This window comes from Myotis daubentonii, chromosome 2, assembly GCF_963259705.1.
Source record: "Myotis daubentonii chromosome 2, mMyoDau2.1, whole genome shotgun sequence".
Taxonomy (NCBI): Eukaryota; Metazoa; Chordata; class Mammalia; order Chiroptera; family Vespertilionidae; genus Myotis; species Myotis daubentonii.
The window spans coordinates 57,795,066-57,813,583 of record NC_081841.1 but is presented as its reverse complement, the minus strand read 5'-3'; the positions used below and the strand labels follow the sequence as shown (position 1 = coordinate 57,813,583).

The 18,518-nt window shown below is 48.5% G+C and overlaps 1 protein-coding gene across 4 annotated transcripts; it reads right to left on the bottom strand.

Annotated features, from left to right (window-relative positions):
* Positions 1-1,313: 1,313 nt before the first annotated feature.
* OS9 (OS9 endoplasmic reticulum lectin) lies at positions 1,314-18,516 on the bottom strand. 4 transcript variants are annotated; one of them, XM_059683399.1, is made up of 15 exons: positions 18,320-18,516; positions 17,719-17,895; positions 16,396-16,459; positions 16,184-16,260; positions 15,915-16,013; positions 6,553-6,763; positions 6,340-6,444; positions 6,052-6,152; positions 5,584-5,635; positions 4,872-4,960; positions 4,380-4,655; positions 3,950-4,136; positions 2,627-2,791; positions 2,339-2,451; positions 1,314-2,075 (listed from the first exon to the last, which is right to left on the bottom strand). In XM_059683399.1, exons 1-15 carry the CDS (start codon positions 18,479-18,481, stop codon positions 1,950-1,952), a joined length of 2,004 nt encoding a protein of 667 aa, XP_059539382.1. In that variant the 5' UTR covers positions 18,482-18,516; the 3' UTR covers positions 1,314-1,949. The 4 variants fall into 4 exon arrangements, with proteins under 4 accessions (XP_059539382.1, XP_059539383.1, XP_059539384.1 ...); XM_059683400.1 differs by having other exon boundaries at positions 6,340-6,441; XM_059683401.1 differs by lacking the exon at positions 2,627-2,791.
* Positions 18,517-18,518: the final 2 nt, after the last annotated feature.

The window sequence follows — 18,518 nt, the reverse complement described above, 5'->3', positions numbered from 1 at the left end:
AAGGAAAGTAGAAGAATTTATTATCAGAAGTACAAAATGATTAAATCTAATGAGGATTCTAGAACTATGTTTTCTGATAAAACTCCACCTGCATCAAATCAGTAACCCTCCTGCCCCTGCTTCTCCCTACCTCACATTCTGAAAGATTCTATTGTGACTTCTGATCAACTTTTGGGATTCCTTCTAAGGCTCTTGCCTCCATCCAGTCTCTTCTGCACTTACTGTGGATCAGAGACTGGGCTAAAAGCATGACACATACTCTCTCATTCAATCCTCAAAACCACCCTACAAGGCCGGTATAATTATCCATAATTTACCCTTGAGGAAACAGCACTTGAAAAGTGAGATATCTTGTTCTCCACTGATTGTAAGCGGGGTGAGGATTTGAACCCAGCTTGCTGACTACAGCTGCCCTTGAGGCTGTGTCTCTGATTTTGCACAAGTGAAGCATCCTTCTCTTCAAGATACACAAATGGATCTGGGGAAGCAGGGTTTTATACATCTACCCATTACATTTCTAAGTAAAACAATTTAAGCGTAACATGCGCAATAAGCACATAGCAAGAAGAGGGTCAGTCTCATACAACCTCCTTCAACAATAATGAATCTCACTTTCCATTTTTGGAGACCTGGGAGTTCATGCCATCTAGCTATTGTCTTACCTTGTGAGTCAGTGGAGTCTTCAGCAGAAAGGCTGTACACCTCAGCGATGGAGAGAAAGGCGAGGTTGGGTGAATCCACATCTGCACTTGACAATGAGGAAGAGGTGGCGACATCTCCCCAGGCCCACCTACCCTTGGCATACTAGGAAACTAGCCGGTGTGGGCAGCAGCCCTTTCTCTGGGCGTGGCCAAAGGCAGAGGTCTTTTCTGGGAGATGTGGAGTGGTGTGGCCAGGTGGGGATGGGCTGTGGCTGGCAAACAGGATCTGCAGCATGCAACGGGGAGAGTTCAGCAGAAGGGGAAGCCCCGTGGGGGGCTAACACTAGTGTGCATTTGGCTTTCGGGAAGTAAAGAGGGCGGGGGGGGGGGGGGGGAGAAGAGAAGGAACAGAAATGGACAGATGGGAAAAGGAGGGAATGACAGGACCGTAGGTGCTTCAGTCCTTGCCAGGCCACTGGGCTGGCCTGCTTATCGGCCCTGGCCGCCTCTGTAGTCCAGGCCCCCACTGACACCACCTGGGAGGAGTGGAGCACAGAACAGGAAGAGACCATGTGCTCCGCCCTGAAGAGAGCACCAAGTCTCCTCCCTCCTTGAGCCCCACCCCACCTATCCAGCCCAGCCCCCCACAAAAGAAAATGAAGATTGATGGAGTAACGGTCCAGTTCTTTATTTAGAAACCTGATTGTTCAAGAACATGATGGGCGGGTCTGTACCCCACCCTTTTCACTGGATTGTATCAGAGGCGGTGGGCAACTTTTTCCCATATCTCAGCAACAGAGGAAGGTGCCTCAGCTCAGATTGTAGGGAACAGTGTGGAAAGGAAAAGGAGCAGGAAATCCCAAGCCAATCCAAGGGAAGGGGGTAGGTGACTCCCAACAGCAGCAGGGGCAGGGTCGGGCCTGACTCTTAGGGCCTGCTACACAGCGCAGGCTTCATGCTCCTCCTGCTCTACTCTACTCAAAAGATCTCGGGGGGGGGGGGGGGGCGCGGGGGGGCGGCAGACAGGGACCAACAAGTTAGGGGACATAGCAGGGAGGGGCTGTGGGGAGAAGCCTGGGAGAGCAACACTCACAGGCCTGGGGAGGTCTTCAGGGACGCTCTCAGCGGTAGCAGCAGCACTCACCCCATGGCCCCTCCACGCCCTGGCTGGGGGCCCAGAAGTCCACAGCTCAGCTCTACCCTGCTGCTTTGCCTTCAGGGTCCAGGGGGTGGGAGATGGGTGGGGAGGCAGTGGGGCCAGTTGAGGAAGACTCTGGGCTCCTGGGCGAACCGAAGGTAGTAGTGGTCTCAGAAGTCGAACTCATCCAGGTCCCCCGTGCCCTCCCCGCCTCCAGAGCCCCACACCCTGCGGTAATTGCTCTCCAGCTCTTTCTGTCGCTGCCGTTCCTTCTGTGCCTCTTCGGCTCCCTGCACCTGGTAAGGGAGGGGAAACAGGGTGAGCTGCAGGATCCAGAACTAGCAGCACGGGGAAGGCAGGGATGGGGCACACACACTGCTCACAGGGCTCTTGCCAGGGGCCAGGACCACCAGCCTGTCTTACAGATGAGGAAACTGAAGCTCAGACAGTGGCAAGCCTGGGATGTGCCTGTGTCACTCAACCATACTCTCCACACCACAGCGCACTAGAGGAGGGGGCAGGCTGGAGGTCCAGGAATTGGAGGTAGGATGCCTCTCACCAAGATATTGAAGAAAATCTCCTTAAGGTTTTTCGTGTCCTCATCAGTCAGCCAGCGTGAATCCTCCTCAGTCCCTTCAGCCCCTGGTCGGACAATTTTGATCTCAATTTTCCCTGGAAAGAAGCAGGATGGGCAGTGAGAGGAGAGGAGTGGGGAGCTTCGGTGCAGGTCCTCTGCCCCCCCAGGGCCCCAGCCGCCAGGTTTCCAGTCCACCTTGACCCAGCCCCTCTGTTTCCAGCAGCAAACCCTTCCAACAGCTCTTAATCCAGCCCCGCCCCCAGGGCCCACCTTCGGCTGTGAGTCCCTCCCTCTCCAGCAGCTCTTTCACCAGCCCCTCGATTTGTTTCAGCTGTGGGTTTTCCCGTTTCATCTCGAGGACTGTCAGATCCTGATTGGGGCCTCCGTGACGGAGCTTGGTGACCCGGACCCGGACTCTGTGCTCAGGATCCTCCTCTTAGAGGGGGAGACACACAGGGAGACACAAAGCAGAGCCGTGACTCCAGGGTTAGGGGCTACTGTGGTCACTTCTCCCTAAGCCACCAATTGGTTTTGGCAGTTATTCCACCTCAAACATGTATATGAGCCAGGGCCCAGAATAAATCAGTCCCCCGCCCCATTCCAGCCTGTAAGCTCCCCCCACTACTTGCAGCTCCCTTCTTCCATCCTGCTCCTCACCAATAGGAAAACTTTCCCTGCAGCATCCCTGCCAGTTCCTTCTCAAAATTTTGCTCCAGAAAACTTTTGTTTTCTGAAGCAAAAATCAGGGCACTATTTTTTTTTTCAGGCCACTTTTAAACAAAAGAAGTTTTGTTTAAAGAAGCAAGGCACGCTCTCTCTCTGGGGAGTTTGGCCGTGCCTTTCCCTGCCTCATCTCCTTCCTCCCAGATGCATTTCTCCTGCCTTTCCCTTTCCTAAGCTCCAAGCATCCTTCTTTTGCTTCTGTAACTTGTTTCCTGAGCTCATGCAGCCCAGCTGGCTCATTTCTGCTACCTCTGAACTTCCTATTAAACTTTCTCTTATACTTTCAACAACAAAAAAGCAGCAGCAGGTTGGAAAGCTGTGGTTTGGCACTCCCCATGTTGGTGCTCAAATTGTTTATAGAGCAAGTAGGATGGAAGGTTTGAAACTCAAACTGATCTCCACAGCCATAGAACCCCATGGAATGGACACAAGGGGGGGTGCAAGAAGAAGGGATAACTTCAAGTCTGCCCAGGCAATTGGCTTACGAGCAGCTGGCTGCTTATTCACAGCCTGCCCGCTGGGGTCTCTCCTGGTGCAAAGTCCTGTTGAAAGGCTTCCTCCTGCACAGATGTGTGGCCTTCAGCACGCGGCGCACTGTCGCTCAGTCAAGATCTACTGACCACCCACCATGTGTCAGTGAAAGTGCTAAGCTCTGTGCATATGGAAGCCGGTCAGAGAGAAGACAGACAGGCTCTAGAAGCTGCTTTCCAAAGGGATGGAGGTGGTGGGAAGAAGGCAAGAATGAGAACAGCGTTTCAGAAGCAGGGAAGAGAGTGCGCACCCTCAGGAGGGAGAGAACGGGTCGCCTTCCTGCACACACCGGCTGAGGGATCAAGACAAGCGACTTGGCTTCCCGATGACAGCGCTCACCTGCTGGTCGGAGGGAGGGAGGCTTTCTGGGGACGACCTTCCTTTTCCGGTGCTTCTTCAGCAGCTCTGGACTCTGCTTTCCCTCCAGCCTTCTGATGAGCTTGCTGAGAGTGGATGTGAGGGCCAGCATAGCCCGATCCCGCTCTGACTCCTTCTTCAGCCCATCCGGGTCCAGCTCCTTCTCTGTCTGAGTGCCCAGGGGGAGTGGAGGGTCAAAGGGCAGTCAAGGGCAGTGGTCCATGCTCCCCAGGACCGATCCCCCTTCCCCACCGTCCCCACTTTTAATGAAATAAACAGCGATCATTTCAGAGAGCCCGGCCCCAGGCCCCCGGCTGAGCTAGGTGCTAACCTTTGTTCTCTTTCAGCCCGCAGCCTGTCTTGCCCACAGGAGCAGACACTGCAGAAGCAAACGAGGAGGAGCTGTGCTCACCTCCTGGATAATGTTCTCCAGCTCCCGCTCCATGCCAGCCTTCACCTCTGAGCGGAGCCGCTCTCGGTCCGAAGGGAGCAGCATCCCTTCCAGTTCCTTCTCAAATTCTCCCAGTAACTGCCTTTCATCATCATTTTCATCTTCATCCTCCTCGTCCTCCTCTTCTTCCACCTCATTCTGATGTTCTGTGTCACCCTTTTCCTTCGCCTCTGGTTCCCTTTGGGGGACTTCTGCAGCATCTTCTTCCGGCTGCTCTTGGCCTGCATTTGGCTTCCCCTGGGGATCGAAAGAAAAAAGTAGATGGTTGGGTGGGGTTTCAGTAGAGACCCATGGTGGGGGACAGAGAGTAGCTGGGGTGTGGCAGGGGGACTGGAGAGGAGTAAAGGCAGGGACTGAGTCTCTGTGGCCCAGCTCGGGTTGAGGTCAGGGTGGTTCTCCGAAGGCTCCCGCCAGGAAGGCAGGTCCCACCCCTCCCTTAAGCAGGGCCCCTACCTTTTTTGCTCCACCTTTCAGCTCCTCTATCAATCGAATCAAGTCCGCAGGACTCCGGATGACTTTGACCTGCACGTTGTTCTGAAAATCTGAGATGGAAAAATAGCAATGAACCCGTTGTGTCCTAAGGAGAGAGTTGAGACCAAGGAAGGACGTGGTCCCAATCTCCAGGAGCCATCTGGTCAGAGAGACAGGGGCCAACATAGCACTGGCCTAAGGTGGCCTCACAGGTGAGAGAGAGAAGGATGCTGACAAGTTGCTAAGGCCCCGCTCTTTCGCGTACTGAGGCCCTTCTGGCAATCACCCGGTTTTTAGGACTCCAGAAGACATTTTGGGGCCAAGTGCTCCTCTTCCCCGGATCCTGTTCTCCATTTAGTTTACTCAGTTTCAGACATTCTACTAGGAACTACAGATTCGTTCCCATTCAATCTCACAACGGCCCGCTGAAGGGGGAGTGATTACCCACATGAGGGGTGAGGAACCTGAGGTTAAGTAAAATCACCCAAGGTTACAAAGTTAGGAAGTAGTAGAACCTGTGCTTGCTCCCTCCATAGAAGAGAACTATGGTCTACAAAGAGGACATTCCAGTAAAAAGGAATTCCCTGCTGGCCTGGCTGCCCAACTTCCCTCAGTGTTTACCTTCACCCTTACCTCATCCCTGCCCACCAGGAAATACATTCAAACCGTAAAAGAGACACGGAGGTTTCCTCACCACTGGGAGAGCCTGGAGCTGGATCTGCTGGCTCAATGTTTAGTTCCTGCTCCTGATGAGAAGAATCAGAGTCAAATATGCAAACCTACTTATACTCTTTTTAAAAAATATATATTTTTATTGATTTCAGAGAGGAAGGGAGAGGGAAAGAGAGATAGAAACATCAACGATGAGACAGAATCATTGACTGGCTGCCTCTTGCACAACCCCACAATGGGGAGCGAGCCCACAACCTGGGCATATGCCCTGACTGGGAATTTAACCATGACCTCCTGGTTCTTAGGTCGAGCCAACCACTGAGCCAGGCCAGCCGAGCCGTTTATACTGGTAAGGCAATGGTTCTGGGTTATATCCTTGCATCCCTGGACAGATGCAGGTCATCACATAATGACCTCAGCTTGAGAAGCCCTCCATCCCAAAGCCCAGGTTCAGCCTCATCAGAGAAATAGCTAGGAGGCTGTCTCTCACCTCAGCCTGTGCCTCCTCCCCTCCTTGGACTTGGTCCTCTGGCTCATGAATCATCTTCCAAAAATCTGATTCCTTACTGTCATCCTTGGTTGGGCTTGCAGCTGGGATAGAGAGAACAGGGAGGAATCAGAAAGTAGGGGAGAAATGGAAGGGAACAAATAGGAGGACCAAGGGAGAAGGGTCCATAATACTTTTTCACCCCACACTGAAAAGTCAGTCCAGGGCAACAAGACTGGGGAGGGAAGAAATGGAGACAAATTTCATGGGACAGGTGAAGCAAGGTCCTACCTGCTTTCTTTGTGGGCACCACCCCAGGTTTGGTCTCACTCCACATTTGAGGGTCCAGGTCTTGAAGCTCCTCTATCATTTTCTCTCCATACTGCTTTGAGTCTCCTGAGAAACAGCATGTAGGCAGGACAGGGACACATTCCTCTCGGCTCTTTGTGCTTTATCTTCTGCTTATCCCTCCCCATTTCTCTCCTTCCTTTCTTAATCACTCACCAGCTTGCCGCTGAATGTAGGCCATGTACTCCTCCGGCTGTAGGGCAGGGTGACAGAGAATGGCTTGGGGAGCAGCACTGGGTGGGGGTCGGAGGAGAGGGTGTGGGCAGAGGCGAGGAGTCCGAATGGTCAGCACGTAGGAGCAGGACAAGGGCTCATCCACACGATCAATATAGTCCCCAGAAATACCAGCCCCCTCATCACAGAGGAACTGTCAGGACAGAGAAGGCAAATAAATAGGAATTACCACCAATAATCTCCTTTATTTCTTGGGAATTTGTATCCAGAATTGCTATAATATATTACCTCACATGTCCAATTTTCAACAAAAAATTATGGGATATGCAAAGAAAGAGATGCAGAGTTAGAGCAGATGTCTGGAAAGCATAAGGCTTGTCTGGAGAGAATGCAGCCAATCACTACCATCTACCATATGGAAAAGGCTTTGTGGCTCTAGCTTGTTTGGCTCAGTGGATAGAGCGTCCGACTGCAGACTGAAGGGTCCCGGGTTCGATGCTGGTCAGGGGCACATGCCTGGGTTGCAGGCTCAATCCCCAGTAGGGGGCATGCAGGAGGCGGCCAATCAATGATTCTCACTCATCACTGATGTTCTGTCTCTCTCTCCCTCTCCCTCCCTCGGTGAAACCAATAGAAATATATTAAAAAACAAAAGTAAATAAAAAGTAATAAACAGCATTGGCTGGTGTGGCTCGGTTAGTGAATCATCCCATGGACCCTGAAGTTGCAGGCTCAATCCCCAGTAGGGGGCGTGCAGGAGGTAGCCGATCTATGCTTCTCTCTCCCTTCTTCTCTCTCTAAAAAATCAATAAAGCCCTAGCCGGTTTGGCTCAGTGGATAGAGCGTAAGCCTGTGGACTAAAGGGTCCCAGGTTTGATTCCAGCCAGGGGCACATGCCCGGGTTGTGGGCTTGATCCACTGGGGGATGTGCAGGAGGCAGCCAATCAATGATTCTCTCTCATCATTGATGTTTCTATCTCTCTAGCTCTCTCCCTTCCTCTCTGAAATCAATAAAAATGTATTAAAAAAAAATCAATGAAGTCCTGGCTGGGTAGCTCAGTTGGTTAGAGCATCATCCCAATACACCAAGGTTGTGGGTTTGATCTCTCAGCAGGGCACATACAAGAGTCAACCAATGAATGCATAAATAAATGGAACAACAAACCAATGTTTTTTCTCTCTCTCTCATCAATAAATAAAAAATCAATAAAAATATAAATATATAGTCATATATATATATATATATATATATATATTTTAAATATATTTTATTGATTTTTCACAGAGAAGAAGGGAGAGGGATAGAGAGTCAGAAACATCGATGAGAGAGAGAAACATCGATCAGCTGCCTCCTGCACGCCCCCCAGTGAGGATGTGCCCGCAACCAAGGTACATGCCCTTGACCGGAATCGAACCTGGGACCCTTGAGTCCACAGGCCGATGCTCTATCCACTGAGCCAAACCGGTTCGGCTATATTTTTTTTTTTTAAGTAAGAAACAGCAATGCTCCTCAAACTCTTCCAAAAAATAGAAGAGAAGGGAATACTTCCTGACTCATTCTATAAGTCCAATATAACCCTGATACCATATCCAGACAAAGATATCATTAAGAAAAGGAAACCACAGTATAAAATCTTTTATGGATACAGACCTCCCACAAATCCTCAAGTAATACTAGTTAACTGAATTCATCAACATGTAAAAAGGATTACACACCATGACCAAGAAGGATTTATTCCAGGGGTAAAAGGTTGGTATAACATAAAAAAATCAATTAATGTAATTAAAACTCCCTATCAATAGAATAAAGGACAAAAACCACATGTTCATCTCAATGGACATAGAAAAAGCATTTGACAAAATTCAATACCTCTTCATGACCAAAACAACAAACTAGAAATAGAAGGGGACTTCATTAACCTGATAAAAGGCATCTATTAAAAATCCTCAGCTAACATTATACTTTATGGTGAAAACTGAATAGTTTCCCCCTAAGATCAGGAAGAAGACAAGGATGTCTGCTTGTGTCACTTGTATTCAAGGTTGTACTGAAGCTTCTGACCAGGGCAATTAGACAATAAAATGAAATGCAAGGCAACTAGGTTAGGAGAAAAAATGGCCCTTATTTACAGACTAGAGGCCCGGTGCACGGATTCGTGCACTAGTGGAGTCCCTCGGTTTGGCCTGCAGGGATCGGGCCGAAACCGGCTCTCCGACATCCCCCAAGGGGTCCCAGATTGCGAGAGGGTGGTTCTCGGGTGACGCACCCTGGAATCGGGCTCCCTCCTCTCTGGTTCCAGGTACATTACCCGAGAACTGCACCTGCCAAGTCACTGCAGTTTGGCAGCTTCTGCATTGAGTGTCTGCCCCCTGGTGGTCAGTGCAGGTGATAGCTACTGGTTGGAGTGGCTGCCCCCTGGTGGTCATTGCTCATCATAGCTACCAGTTGGATGGTCGCTTAGGCTTTTATATATATAGACTAGTGGCCCGGTGCATGAAATTTGTGCGTGTGTGTGTGTGTGTGTGTGTGTGTGTCCCTCAGCCCTGCCTGCACCCTCTCCAATCTGGGACCCCTCAGGGGATGTCCAACTGCCGGTTTAGGCCCGATCCCACAGGGCCTAAACTGGCAGTCGGACATTCCTCTCGCAATCCGGGACTGCTGGCTCCTAACCGCTCACCTGCCTGCCTGCCCGATTGCCCCTAACCACTCTGCCTGTTGGCCTGCTCGCCCCCAACTGCCCCCCCACCAGCCTTCTCTTCCCCAACTGCACCCCTCCCCCGCCTGCTTGCTCCCAACTGCCCTCCCCTGCCGGCCTCATGGCCCCCAACTGCCCTCCTCGGCCAGCCTGATGGCCCCCAACTGCCCTCCCTGACCCGGAAGGTCTCCCAGTCTAATTAGCATATTACCCTTTTATTAGTATAGATGACCTGATCTTGTATACAGATAATCCAAAGAAATTCACTAAAAAAACTATTAGAACTGATAAACGAGTTCCATAAGGTTGCAGGATACAGGAATCAATTATACTGTATTTCTACATACCTGCAATGCACAATCCCAAAAAATAAAATTAAAAAAATAATTCCATTTGCAATAGCATCAAAAGAATAAAATAATTGGGAATAAATGTAGCAAAATAAAGTATAAACTTATATTCTGAAAACTATGAAACATTGCTGAAAGAAATTAAAGACTTAAATAAATGGAAAGACATCCAAATTCATAAATTACAAGACTTAATATATATATTTTTAATATGGAGGTTCTTTTTAAAAAAATATATTTATTGATTTTTTTACAGAGAGGAAGGGAGAGGGATAGAGAGCTAGAAACATCGATGAGAGAGAAACAACGATCAGCTGCCTCCTGCACACCCCCTAGTAGGGATGTGCCCGCAACCAAGGTACATGCCCTTGACCGGAATTGAATCTGGAACCTTCAGTCCGTAGGCCAATGCTCTATCCACTGAGCCAGACCGGTTAGGGTACAAGACATAATATTGTTAAGATGGCAATACTCCTACACTGGCAGGGTAGCTCAGTTGGTTATGGTGTCATCCCAATACACCAAGGTTTCGGGTTTGATCCCTGGTCAGGGCATATACAAGAATCAACCAATGAATGAATAAATAAGTGGAACAAATCAATGTTTCTCCCTAAAAATTTTTTTTAAAAGGATGACAATACTCCCCAAATTGATCTTTAGAGTCAATGCAATCTCCATCAAAATTCCAGTTGCCTTGTTTGCAGAAATTAACAAACTGATCCTAAAACTCATATGAAAATTCAAGGGACTCTAATCTAAATAGTCAAAACAATCTTGAAAAAGAACAAAACTGGAAGACTCACACTTAACTTGCTATAAATCTACAATAATCAAGACAGTTTGGTGCTTAAATAAGTATAGATATATAGACCAATGAAATAGAATTGAGAGTCCAGAAATTAACCTTTACTTTTATCATCATTTTATTTGCAACAAGGTTACCAATATAATTCAGTGGGAATAAGTCTTTTCAACAAATGATGAACAACTGTATATCTACATATAAAAGAATGAAGGTGGCCCTAGCTGGTTTGGCTCAGTGGATAGAGTGTTGGCCTGCGGACTGAAGGGTCTCCAGTTCGATTCCAGTCAAGGGCACATGCCCATGTTGTGGGTTTGATACCCAGTGGGGGTTGTGCAGGAGGCAATCAATGATTCTCTCACACCATTGTTGTTTCTATCTCTTTCTCCCTCTCCCTTCCTCTCTGAAATCAATAAAAAAATATATATATAAAAAAGAAAAAAGCTTAAAAAAAAAAGAATAAAGATGGACTCCTGCCGAAACCGGTTTGGCTCAGTGGATAGAGCGTCGGCCTGCGGACTGAAGGGTCCCAGGTTCGATTCCGGTCAAGGGCATGTACCTGGGTTGCGGGCACATCCCCTGTGGGGAGTGTGCAGGAGGCGGCTGGTCGATGTTTCTCTCTCATCGATGTTTCCGACTCTCTGTCTCTCTCCCTTCCTCTCTGTAAAAAATCAATAAAATATATTAAAGAAAAAAAAAAAAAAGATGGACTCCTAACTCATACTATATGTACAAAAATTAACTCCAGCCCGGCTGGCATGTCTCAGTGATTGAGCACCGACCTATGAACCAGGAGGTCATGGTTCAATTCCCGGTCAGGGCACATGCCCAGGTTGTGGGCTCAAACTCTAGTGTGGGGTGTGCAGGAGGCAACCAATCAATGATTCTCTCTCATCATTGATGTTTTTATCTCTCTCTCCCTCTCCCTTCTGCTCTGAAATCAATGAAAAATATATTTTTAAAAAAATCAGCCGAAACCGGTTTGGCTCAGTGGATAGAGCGTCGGCCTGCGGACTGAAAAGGTCCCAGGTTCGATTCCGGTCAAGGGCATGTACCTGGGTTGCAGGCACATCCCCAGTAGGGGGTGTGCAGGAGGCGGCTGATGGATGTTTCTCCCTCATCGATGTTTCTACCTCTCTATCTTTCTCCCTTCCTCTCTGTGAAAAATCAATAAAATATATATATAAAAAAAAATCAAACTGTGACCTCCTGGCTCATAGGTTGATACTCAACCACTGAACCACACCAGTCGGGAAATAAAAATATTTAGCCCTAGCCAGTTTGGCTCAGTGAATAGGGCATCAACCTTCGGACTGAAGGGTCCTGGGTTCGATTCCAGTCCAGGGCACATGACCAGTAGGGGGCATGCAGGAAGTAGCTGATCAATGATTCTCTCTAATCATCGATGTTTCTGTCTCTCCCTCTCCCTTCTCTCTAAAATCAATAAAAATATATTTTTAAGAAAAAGAGGACCAAAAAGTTCATCTGACACCAGTCAGACAGATATATCAAAGTTAAGTGTAACTGATGAAAACCCCGAGGCACTGACAACAGGGTGTGCAGAAGATTCAAGGGCCAGACCTTGATGCTCAGCATTGGCTATGGGAGCAACAAGAAAACAAAGCAGCCCTCACCTCGGCCTGCAGACTGAAGGGTCCCAGTTTGATGCCGGTCCAGGGCACATGTCCTGGTTGTGGGCTCGATTCCCAGTAGGGGTTGTGCAGGAGGCAGCCAGTCAATGATTATTTCTCATCACTGATGTTTCTCTCTCTCCCTCTCTCCCTTCATCTCTGAAATCAATAGAAATATATAGATGTGTGTGTGTGTGTGCATATATATAAAAGAAAAGAAAGCACATGCTGCCCAGTGACTTTCAGAAGTTCCTGGTCCACAGCATCAAGGAGCTTGAAGTGCTACAAACCTCACTGTGCTGAGATTGCTCACAGTGTCTCCTCAAAGATCCGCAAAGCTATTGTGGAAAGAGCAGCCCAGCTGGCCATCAGAGCACCAATCCCAATGCCAGGCTGTGCAGCGAAGAAAATGAATAGACAGATTGTGTGTGCACTGTTTTTGTGTTAATAAAACCATAAAATTCTGCAAAAAAAAAAAAAAAAAGAAGAAGAGAGAAGTACAAATTGGCAATCACAAAATAGTCCTGGGGATGTAAAGTACAGCATAGGGAATACCATCAATAATATTGTAATAACTTTGTATGGTGTCAGGTGTGTACTAGACTTATATCAGAAGGATCACTTCATAAGTTATAAACCACTATGCTGTTAAAAAAAAAAGCGCCCCCATCTTGAAACAAAAAATAACAAAGTGGCACCCTCCCCAAACCCACAGCCCCTCTCACTAGCACTCACCTTTCCCTCTTCTTCATAGCCAGACTTCATCACTTTTCTCAACACCTCATCTTCACCACCCACTGTAACTGCTCTAACAGAGATCACAATGACCTCTGTCATTAAATCCAACCAAAGGACTGGTCGGGATGATAAAGAGTAGAGGAGTTAGAAGTTTTTATCTGGTTCTCATGCCTACCATCTGAATTTTTTATTTCTATGTGCATCCTTTGATTTTTATTGAAATAACTAGAGGCCCGGTGCACGAAATTCATGCACGGGTGGGGTCCCTAGGCCTGGCCAGCGATCAGGGCCTATCGGGGCCATCTCGTCCAGTCCTGATTGGGGCTGGGTCAGCCACCAGCTGGGGCCTGCCAGCTGCCCACCGGTACCTGCTAGCTGCCGCTGCCAGCTGCCGGACGGGGCCTGCCAGACAGGGGGAGGGACAGGAGGAGGGACTACGGGAGATTTGGCGGCTGGGCGAGGGACCTGGGGAGGTTGGCTGTGGGAGCACACTGACCACCAGGGGAAGCTCTTGTATTGAGCATTTGCCCCCTGGTGGTCAGTGCGCGTCATAGTGACTGGTCGACCACCTGTTCTGGTCATTCCAGTCATTTGGTGGTAATGGCTGCTTAGACTTTTATTTATATATATATAGATAACTCCCATGATCATGTACAGTTTTTAATTCTCCTTTTCCTTGAAGGTTCAGATGCAGCCAACAACATGGACCAGTCTCTAGTTGAGATATGTCCTTCCTGGGTTCCATGTCACTATAGTCTTCTCTCTGGCCCTTTCTCCTTGGCTAAGCTCCTTTCTGCCCTTGATTTCAACAACAGCTCCCTCAAAGTTCTGTCCCACTTTTCTCACTATATACTGTTTCTTTGGGGGGGATTGTATTCATACTATTACTCCAATCCTAACCAATACGTTAACGACTCTCAGCCCTCTGTGTTCAACTCAGATCACTCTCCTGAGCTCCAGGCCCACAGATCCAACAGCTTCCTCAGATATCTCTCACTTGGATACCTGCAGGCACTAAAATCATCCTGTTCAAAACCGAAATCATTTTCCTTCACCAAACCTACTCCTCTCCCCACTACAGCTGTCTCAGTAACTATCCTACTTGTTGCTAGGCAGTTTCAGGTGCTGAGGATACATCAGAAAATAAGATAGGCATTATCCCTGCCTTCCTGGAGCTTATTCTAGTGTGGGTAGATAGAGAGATTAAACTCAAACAAAGAAGATAATTTCATGCTTTGAAGAATATAAAACTCTATAGGTGTTTATCAGGATGGGAGTCAAGGGGTGCACACGTGTTTGCTCATGTGTGTGTTTGTGTGCCTACGTCAGGTCTCCCTGTGGAGGTGTCACAGGAATATATAATCTGAATGAGAGGATGGCCCCAGCCATTCAAAAATCTGTGGAAAAATAGCTCCATGTGATAGCAATAATGAGACCTGCTGGTTCAAAGGCCAGAACAAGAGCCAGCGGGACAGAAACACAATGAGTATTTTTACCTCCAGACCAGACCTCACCCCTGAACTTCAGAATACCAGAGCCAACTACCAACTGGATATCACCACTAGGATGTCTAATAGGCAACTTGGCCTTCAAATGCCCAACACCAACCTAGCTTCCTCCTCCAAACCTGTTCCTTCACACTTTTCTAAATGACAATTCCATTCTCCCAGCTGCTCAAGCTAAAAACCCTGGAGTCATACTTGACTCCACCCCACATCCAATCTATCAACAAAACTTATTGGCTCTACCTTCAAAATACATTCAGAATCCAACTGCTTTCAGCCACCTCCACTGCTACCACATTGATCTGAGGTGAAATATTTGGAACGTACCCTTTAAACAAGGCACAATCATCAAAGGTTTTCCAGTTTGGGCAGAGAAGTGACAGATGCCTATAGTGGTGTGCTGGGGGCAGCTCACACCAGCTCACAAGAGCCACTGGGAGATTTTCAGGAATGTTGCAAGATAGTTGACATCATAGTGATAGCATGAATTGAGCCATGGTGGGAATATTTATACTAAGGACATTGGCAAACATTATAAATCAGGGCTCCCCTCTTCACACCTTTACCCTACACCCTGGTAACTGGCTGTTCAACATTTACTAGCACACAACTGCATGTGAAAATCTGTATCACAGAAAGATAATTCTTGTGTCATGTGGCTCTCCACAGATGTGTTTGTGAATTACACATTAGAATCACCTAAAAAACTTTTCCCACCATACATCTGCCTGCCTGCCTGAACTCACCAAGGACCACTAGATCAGGAACACTTATTTAGAGGCTATTGGTAGTTATGCAGGTAAGAGATGAAGGTACCAAGCACAGGAAAGAAGAGGAGAGTTGAGATAAATCTAGAATAGAATGAATGGGCTTTGGTATTTACTCTGAGAACTAAATTCCTTTTCTTCACATCACTCCTCAGTTTGTAATCACGGACTCATTCTTGTGATTTTTTAAAAATTGATTTCAGATAAAAGAAGGGAGAGAGAGAGTGAGATAAGAAATATCAATGATGAGAGAGAATCATTGCTTGGCTGCCTCCGGCATAGCCCCTCCTGGGGATTGAGCATGTGCCCCCACCAGAGACCGGGAATCGAACCGTGACCCCCTGGTTCATGGATCAATGCTCAAGCACTAAGCCTCACTGGCAGGACTCTGTGAATCCTTTCACATCTGTCTTCCTTTCCAGACTATGCATTCCATGAGGGCAGGGGCTGCATGTTTGCCCACAACGTATCCCCAGAGCAGAGCCCAATGCCTACGCCAGCAGGACCTCATGGAAGAGTCATTAAATGAAGAAAGGACAGAGAAGGAGAAAGGAGAGTCAATAACGACACTCAAGTTTCTAGCTTAGGTGACAGAAAGGAGAAACATGCACAAAAGAGTAAGTGTGTTTGGGGTCTTAGAGGGGAGGATTTGGGAAATGCTGACTAGAAGTGCTTCTGAATCTCCAGGCAGTGACATCCAGCTGATAGCTGGAAATAGGAGTCTTAAACTTAGGCTTTAGGGCCTGGGAAAGACCCTCTGACTATAAAATGCAACCTCGAATTCTTCATTGACAATTCAATCTAGAATCTGAATTGTCACTGAGGAAGTATCAACTTCCTTCTTTCAAGACTCACCCGAACTTCAGCCTCCCGGGGCCGCCCGTTGAGGTCGCACTTGGACCCATTGCCATAGGTCTGGCTGTGGTAGCGTTTCAGGCGATGCTGCTTGGAGGCCTGGGGGTGACATCAGGCAGGAAAGAGAGGATGTGAGAAAGAGAGAAAGGGGGAAGAATGGCCACCACGCTCTAAGAAACATGTCAGCCAATCCTGACCCTCCCCTTCTTGTCAGGGCTTTTCGTCTGCAGCCAGCAACCCTTTCTCTCCCAGTCCCACACTCCTGCCACCTTGGCTGTGTCATCATCCCAGTCGAAGGCTGATTGGTAGTAGCCCAGATAGAGGACTTCACCTTTGATCTCTGAATCTGCAAGAGAAAGAGAGACCACAGTGAACCACAGTTATTCCTTTCTAAAAGGACTCGCAGAGGAGGGGCCTGGGGAGGCAGGTCACCTTCCACGTGGGTTGCTGAGGGCTTAGGGAAAATGTAGGTGTGAGTCACCTTCCATGTGGTACTGTTGGATGTGGCGTCCATAACAGAATTCATACGTCCACCAGTCCTTGGTCTGACAATGAAAAACCAAAACAAAACACCAATCATGGGGATGGAGTGCAGATGTCTCTTCTTAGAACCAGAATCACTCCTGGCTCCAGGACACATAACCTCTCCACCACTTCTCATCTCCCTCTGCTTCCACACTCAATTCGCCAGATTCTCAGAGCGGAAGGAGGGCTGCTTTACTCTGTGACTCAAAGAGATACCTCTAAAATCTGTCTTCACCCTGGCCGCTGTGGCTTCGTTGGTTGGGCATTGTCCAGTGCACAGAAAGGCTGCCAGTTCAAGTCAGGCTCAGGGCACATGCCCAGTAGGGGGCATTCAGGAGACAGCCAATTGAAGTTTTCCTCTCACATCCCCAATAATTTTTTTTTTTCTCTCTCTCTCTCTAAAAAGAAAAAAAAAATCTTTTAAAAAGAGTCAATTTTCCCTTGTGAGCTTGCTACACCTCCCCTTTAAAAGGTTTTTAAAACCTTTTTTGCTATACATAAAGGTAAGAAATCATGGTATGCTTGAAGCATTCAGACCAGGGAAACATAAAATGTTAACTGAACTTCTATAACATGTCTTGTGCTATTGTAGTCACTGGGGATACAGTTATGAACAAGATAAAGTCTCTGACCTTATGGACTTACATTCTAATGCTTGGACTCAAACCAAAAATAAATAAACTGATGATTCAGTTAATAAGATGATCTCAGATCATGAAAAGTGGCATAAGGAAAATAAAACAGGACACTGGGGCAGAGTGACAAGGAGAGCGAGTGACTTTACCAGGAAGGCTTCTCCGGGGGAGTGCTCCTCTTACCAGGCCCCTCAATCTTGGCTTAACCCTTACTCTGAGACCTATCCTAACCCTCCTCTATATTCAGCATCAGTGGTGGCAAGGTTCTTTACTTCCTTCCTGTCTGTACAACAGGTCAACTCCTTCAAACGGCCTTCTTTAAAAAAATATTTTTATTGATTTCAGAGAGGAAGGAAGAGAGATAGAAACGTCAATGATAAGAGAGAATCATTGGTTGGCTGCCTCCTGCACACCCCACACTGAGGATGGCGCCCACAACCCGGGCATGTGCCCTGACCGGGGAAAAGAACTGTGATCTCCTGGTTCATAGGTCGATGCTCAACCATTGAGCCACGCCAGCCGGGCTCCAATGGCCTTCTTAACTCTGACAGGTCCTCCCCATCCCACCTTACTCACTGACATTCTGGTTCTCAGGCAGACCGCTAGTTCCCAAGCCCTCCCTCCGTCCACCCCGCGCCCTTTACCTTCAGCAGGCAAGGAGCATCTTTCATTGGGCTCAACAATTCAGGGATCCCAGGTCCCTGGTAAGCAGGTGTCTCCTCCTCCCTCTCACGCTGGAAGTGAATGGCTCCAGCTGGCAGGCGACATTCATAGCGCTGCTTGTACTTAGAGGAAACAATCACCACGTCCGAAGCTTGGCTCTAGGGTAGAAGTGGGGGACGGACAGTCGGGGGACAGGGCGGCAAAGAGAGGCTGGGGTCAGGAAGAACAATGAGAGCCCTCTTCGCATCCTGGGGACAAGCCCAGTCAACACTGCATGAGCCGCAAGCCTCCAGATGTGCTTGCGGCGCGAGGGGAGAGGGGACTCCCACTTCTCCAGGGGGCGGAGGGTGAGGTGTTTCGAAGAGGAACTGGGACCGAAGCTGACAGCGGGAAGCCCCGCCCTCCCAGCCCCGGCTCCCAGGGAATGGGTCTCAGTCGGCGATTCTCAGGAAACATCGTAAAACTCTCGCCGACTCCTCCCGATTCTCCTTAGGCTGCGCCGCGGACTCCACAGCAGCCTTTCTTCCTCTACTTTTCCCCCTGTCCCTTGCCCGGGACCCTCGCCGCTCTACGCCTCCTCACCTGTCCTCCCAACACGGGCAACGGCAGGATCTCGATCCCATAACGCATCTCACTCAGCTCCTCCAGGTTCAGGCTCCCGACACCGCCCGTCAGGCTTGCGGGGAACAGTAACCCCAAAAGCAGCAGCCCCAACAGCCAGGACAGCCGCGGTTCTGCCGCCATCTTTCGCTCCTCTTCTAATCCAGAACTCCTTCCGCCC

Excerpts from the sequence above, each read along its gene's own strand:
- OS9 (XM_059683399.1), bottom strand. The coding sequence starts at position 18,481 with ATGGCGGCAGAACCGCGGCTGTCCTGGCTGTTGGGGCTGCTGCTTTTG. Across the intron at positions 16,261-16,395 it reads CCAACAGTACCACATGGAAG|ATTCAGAGATCAAAGGTGAA; the intron begins GTGACTCACACC and ends TTTCTCTTGCAG. Across the intron at positions 16,014-16,183 it reads GGGATGATGACACAGCCAAG|GCCTCCAAGCAGCATCGCCT; the intron begins GTGGCAGGAGTG and ends TGTCACCCCCAG.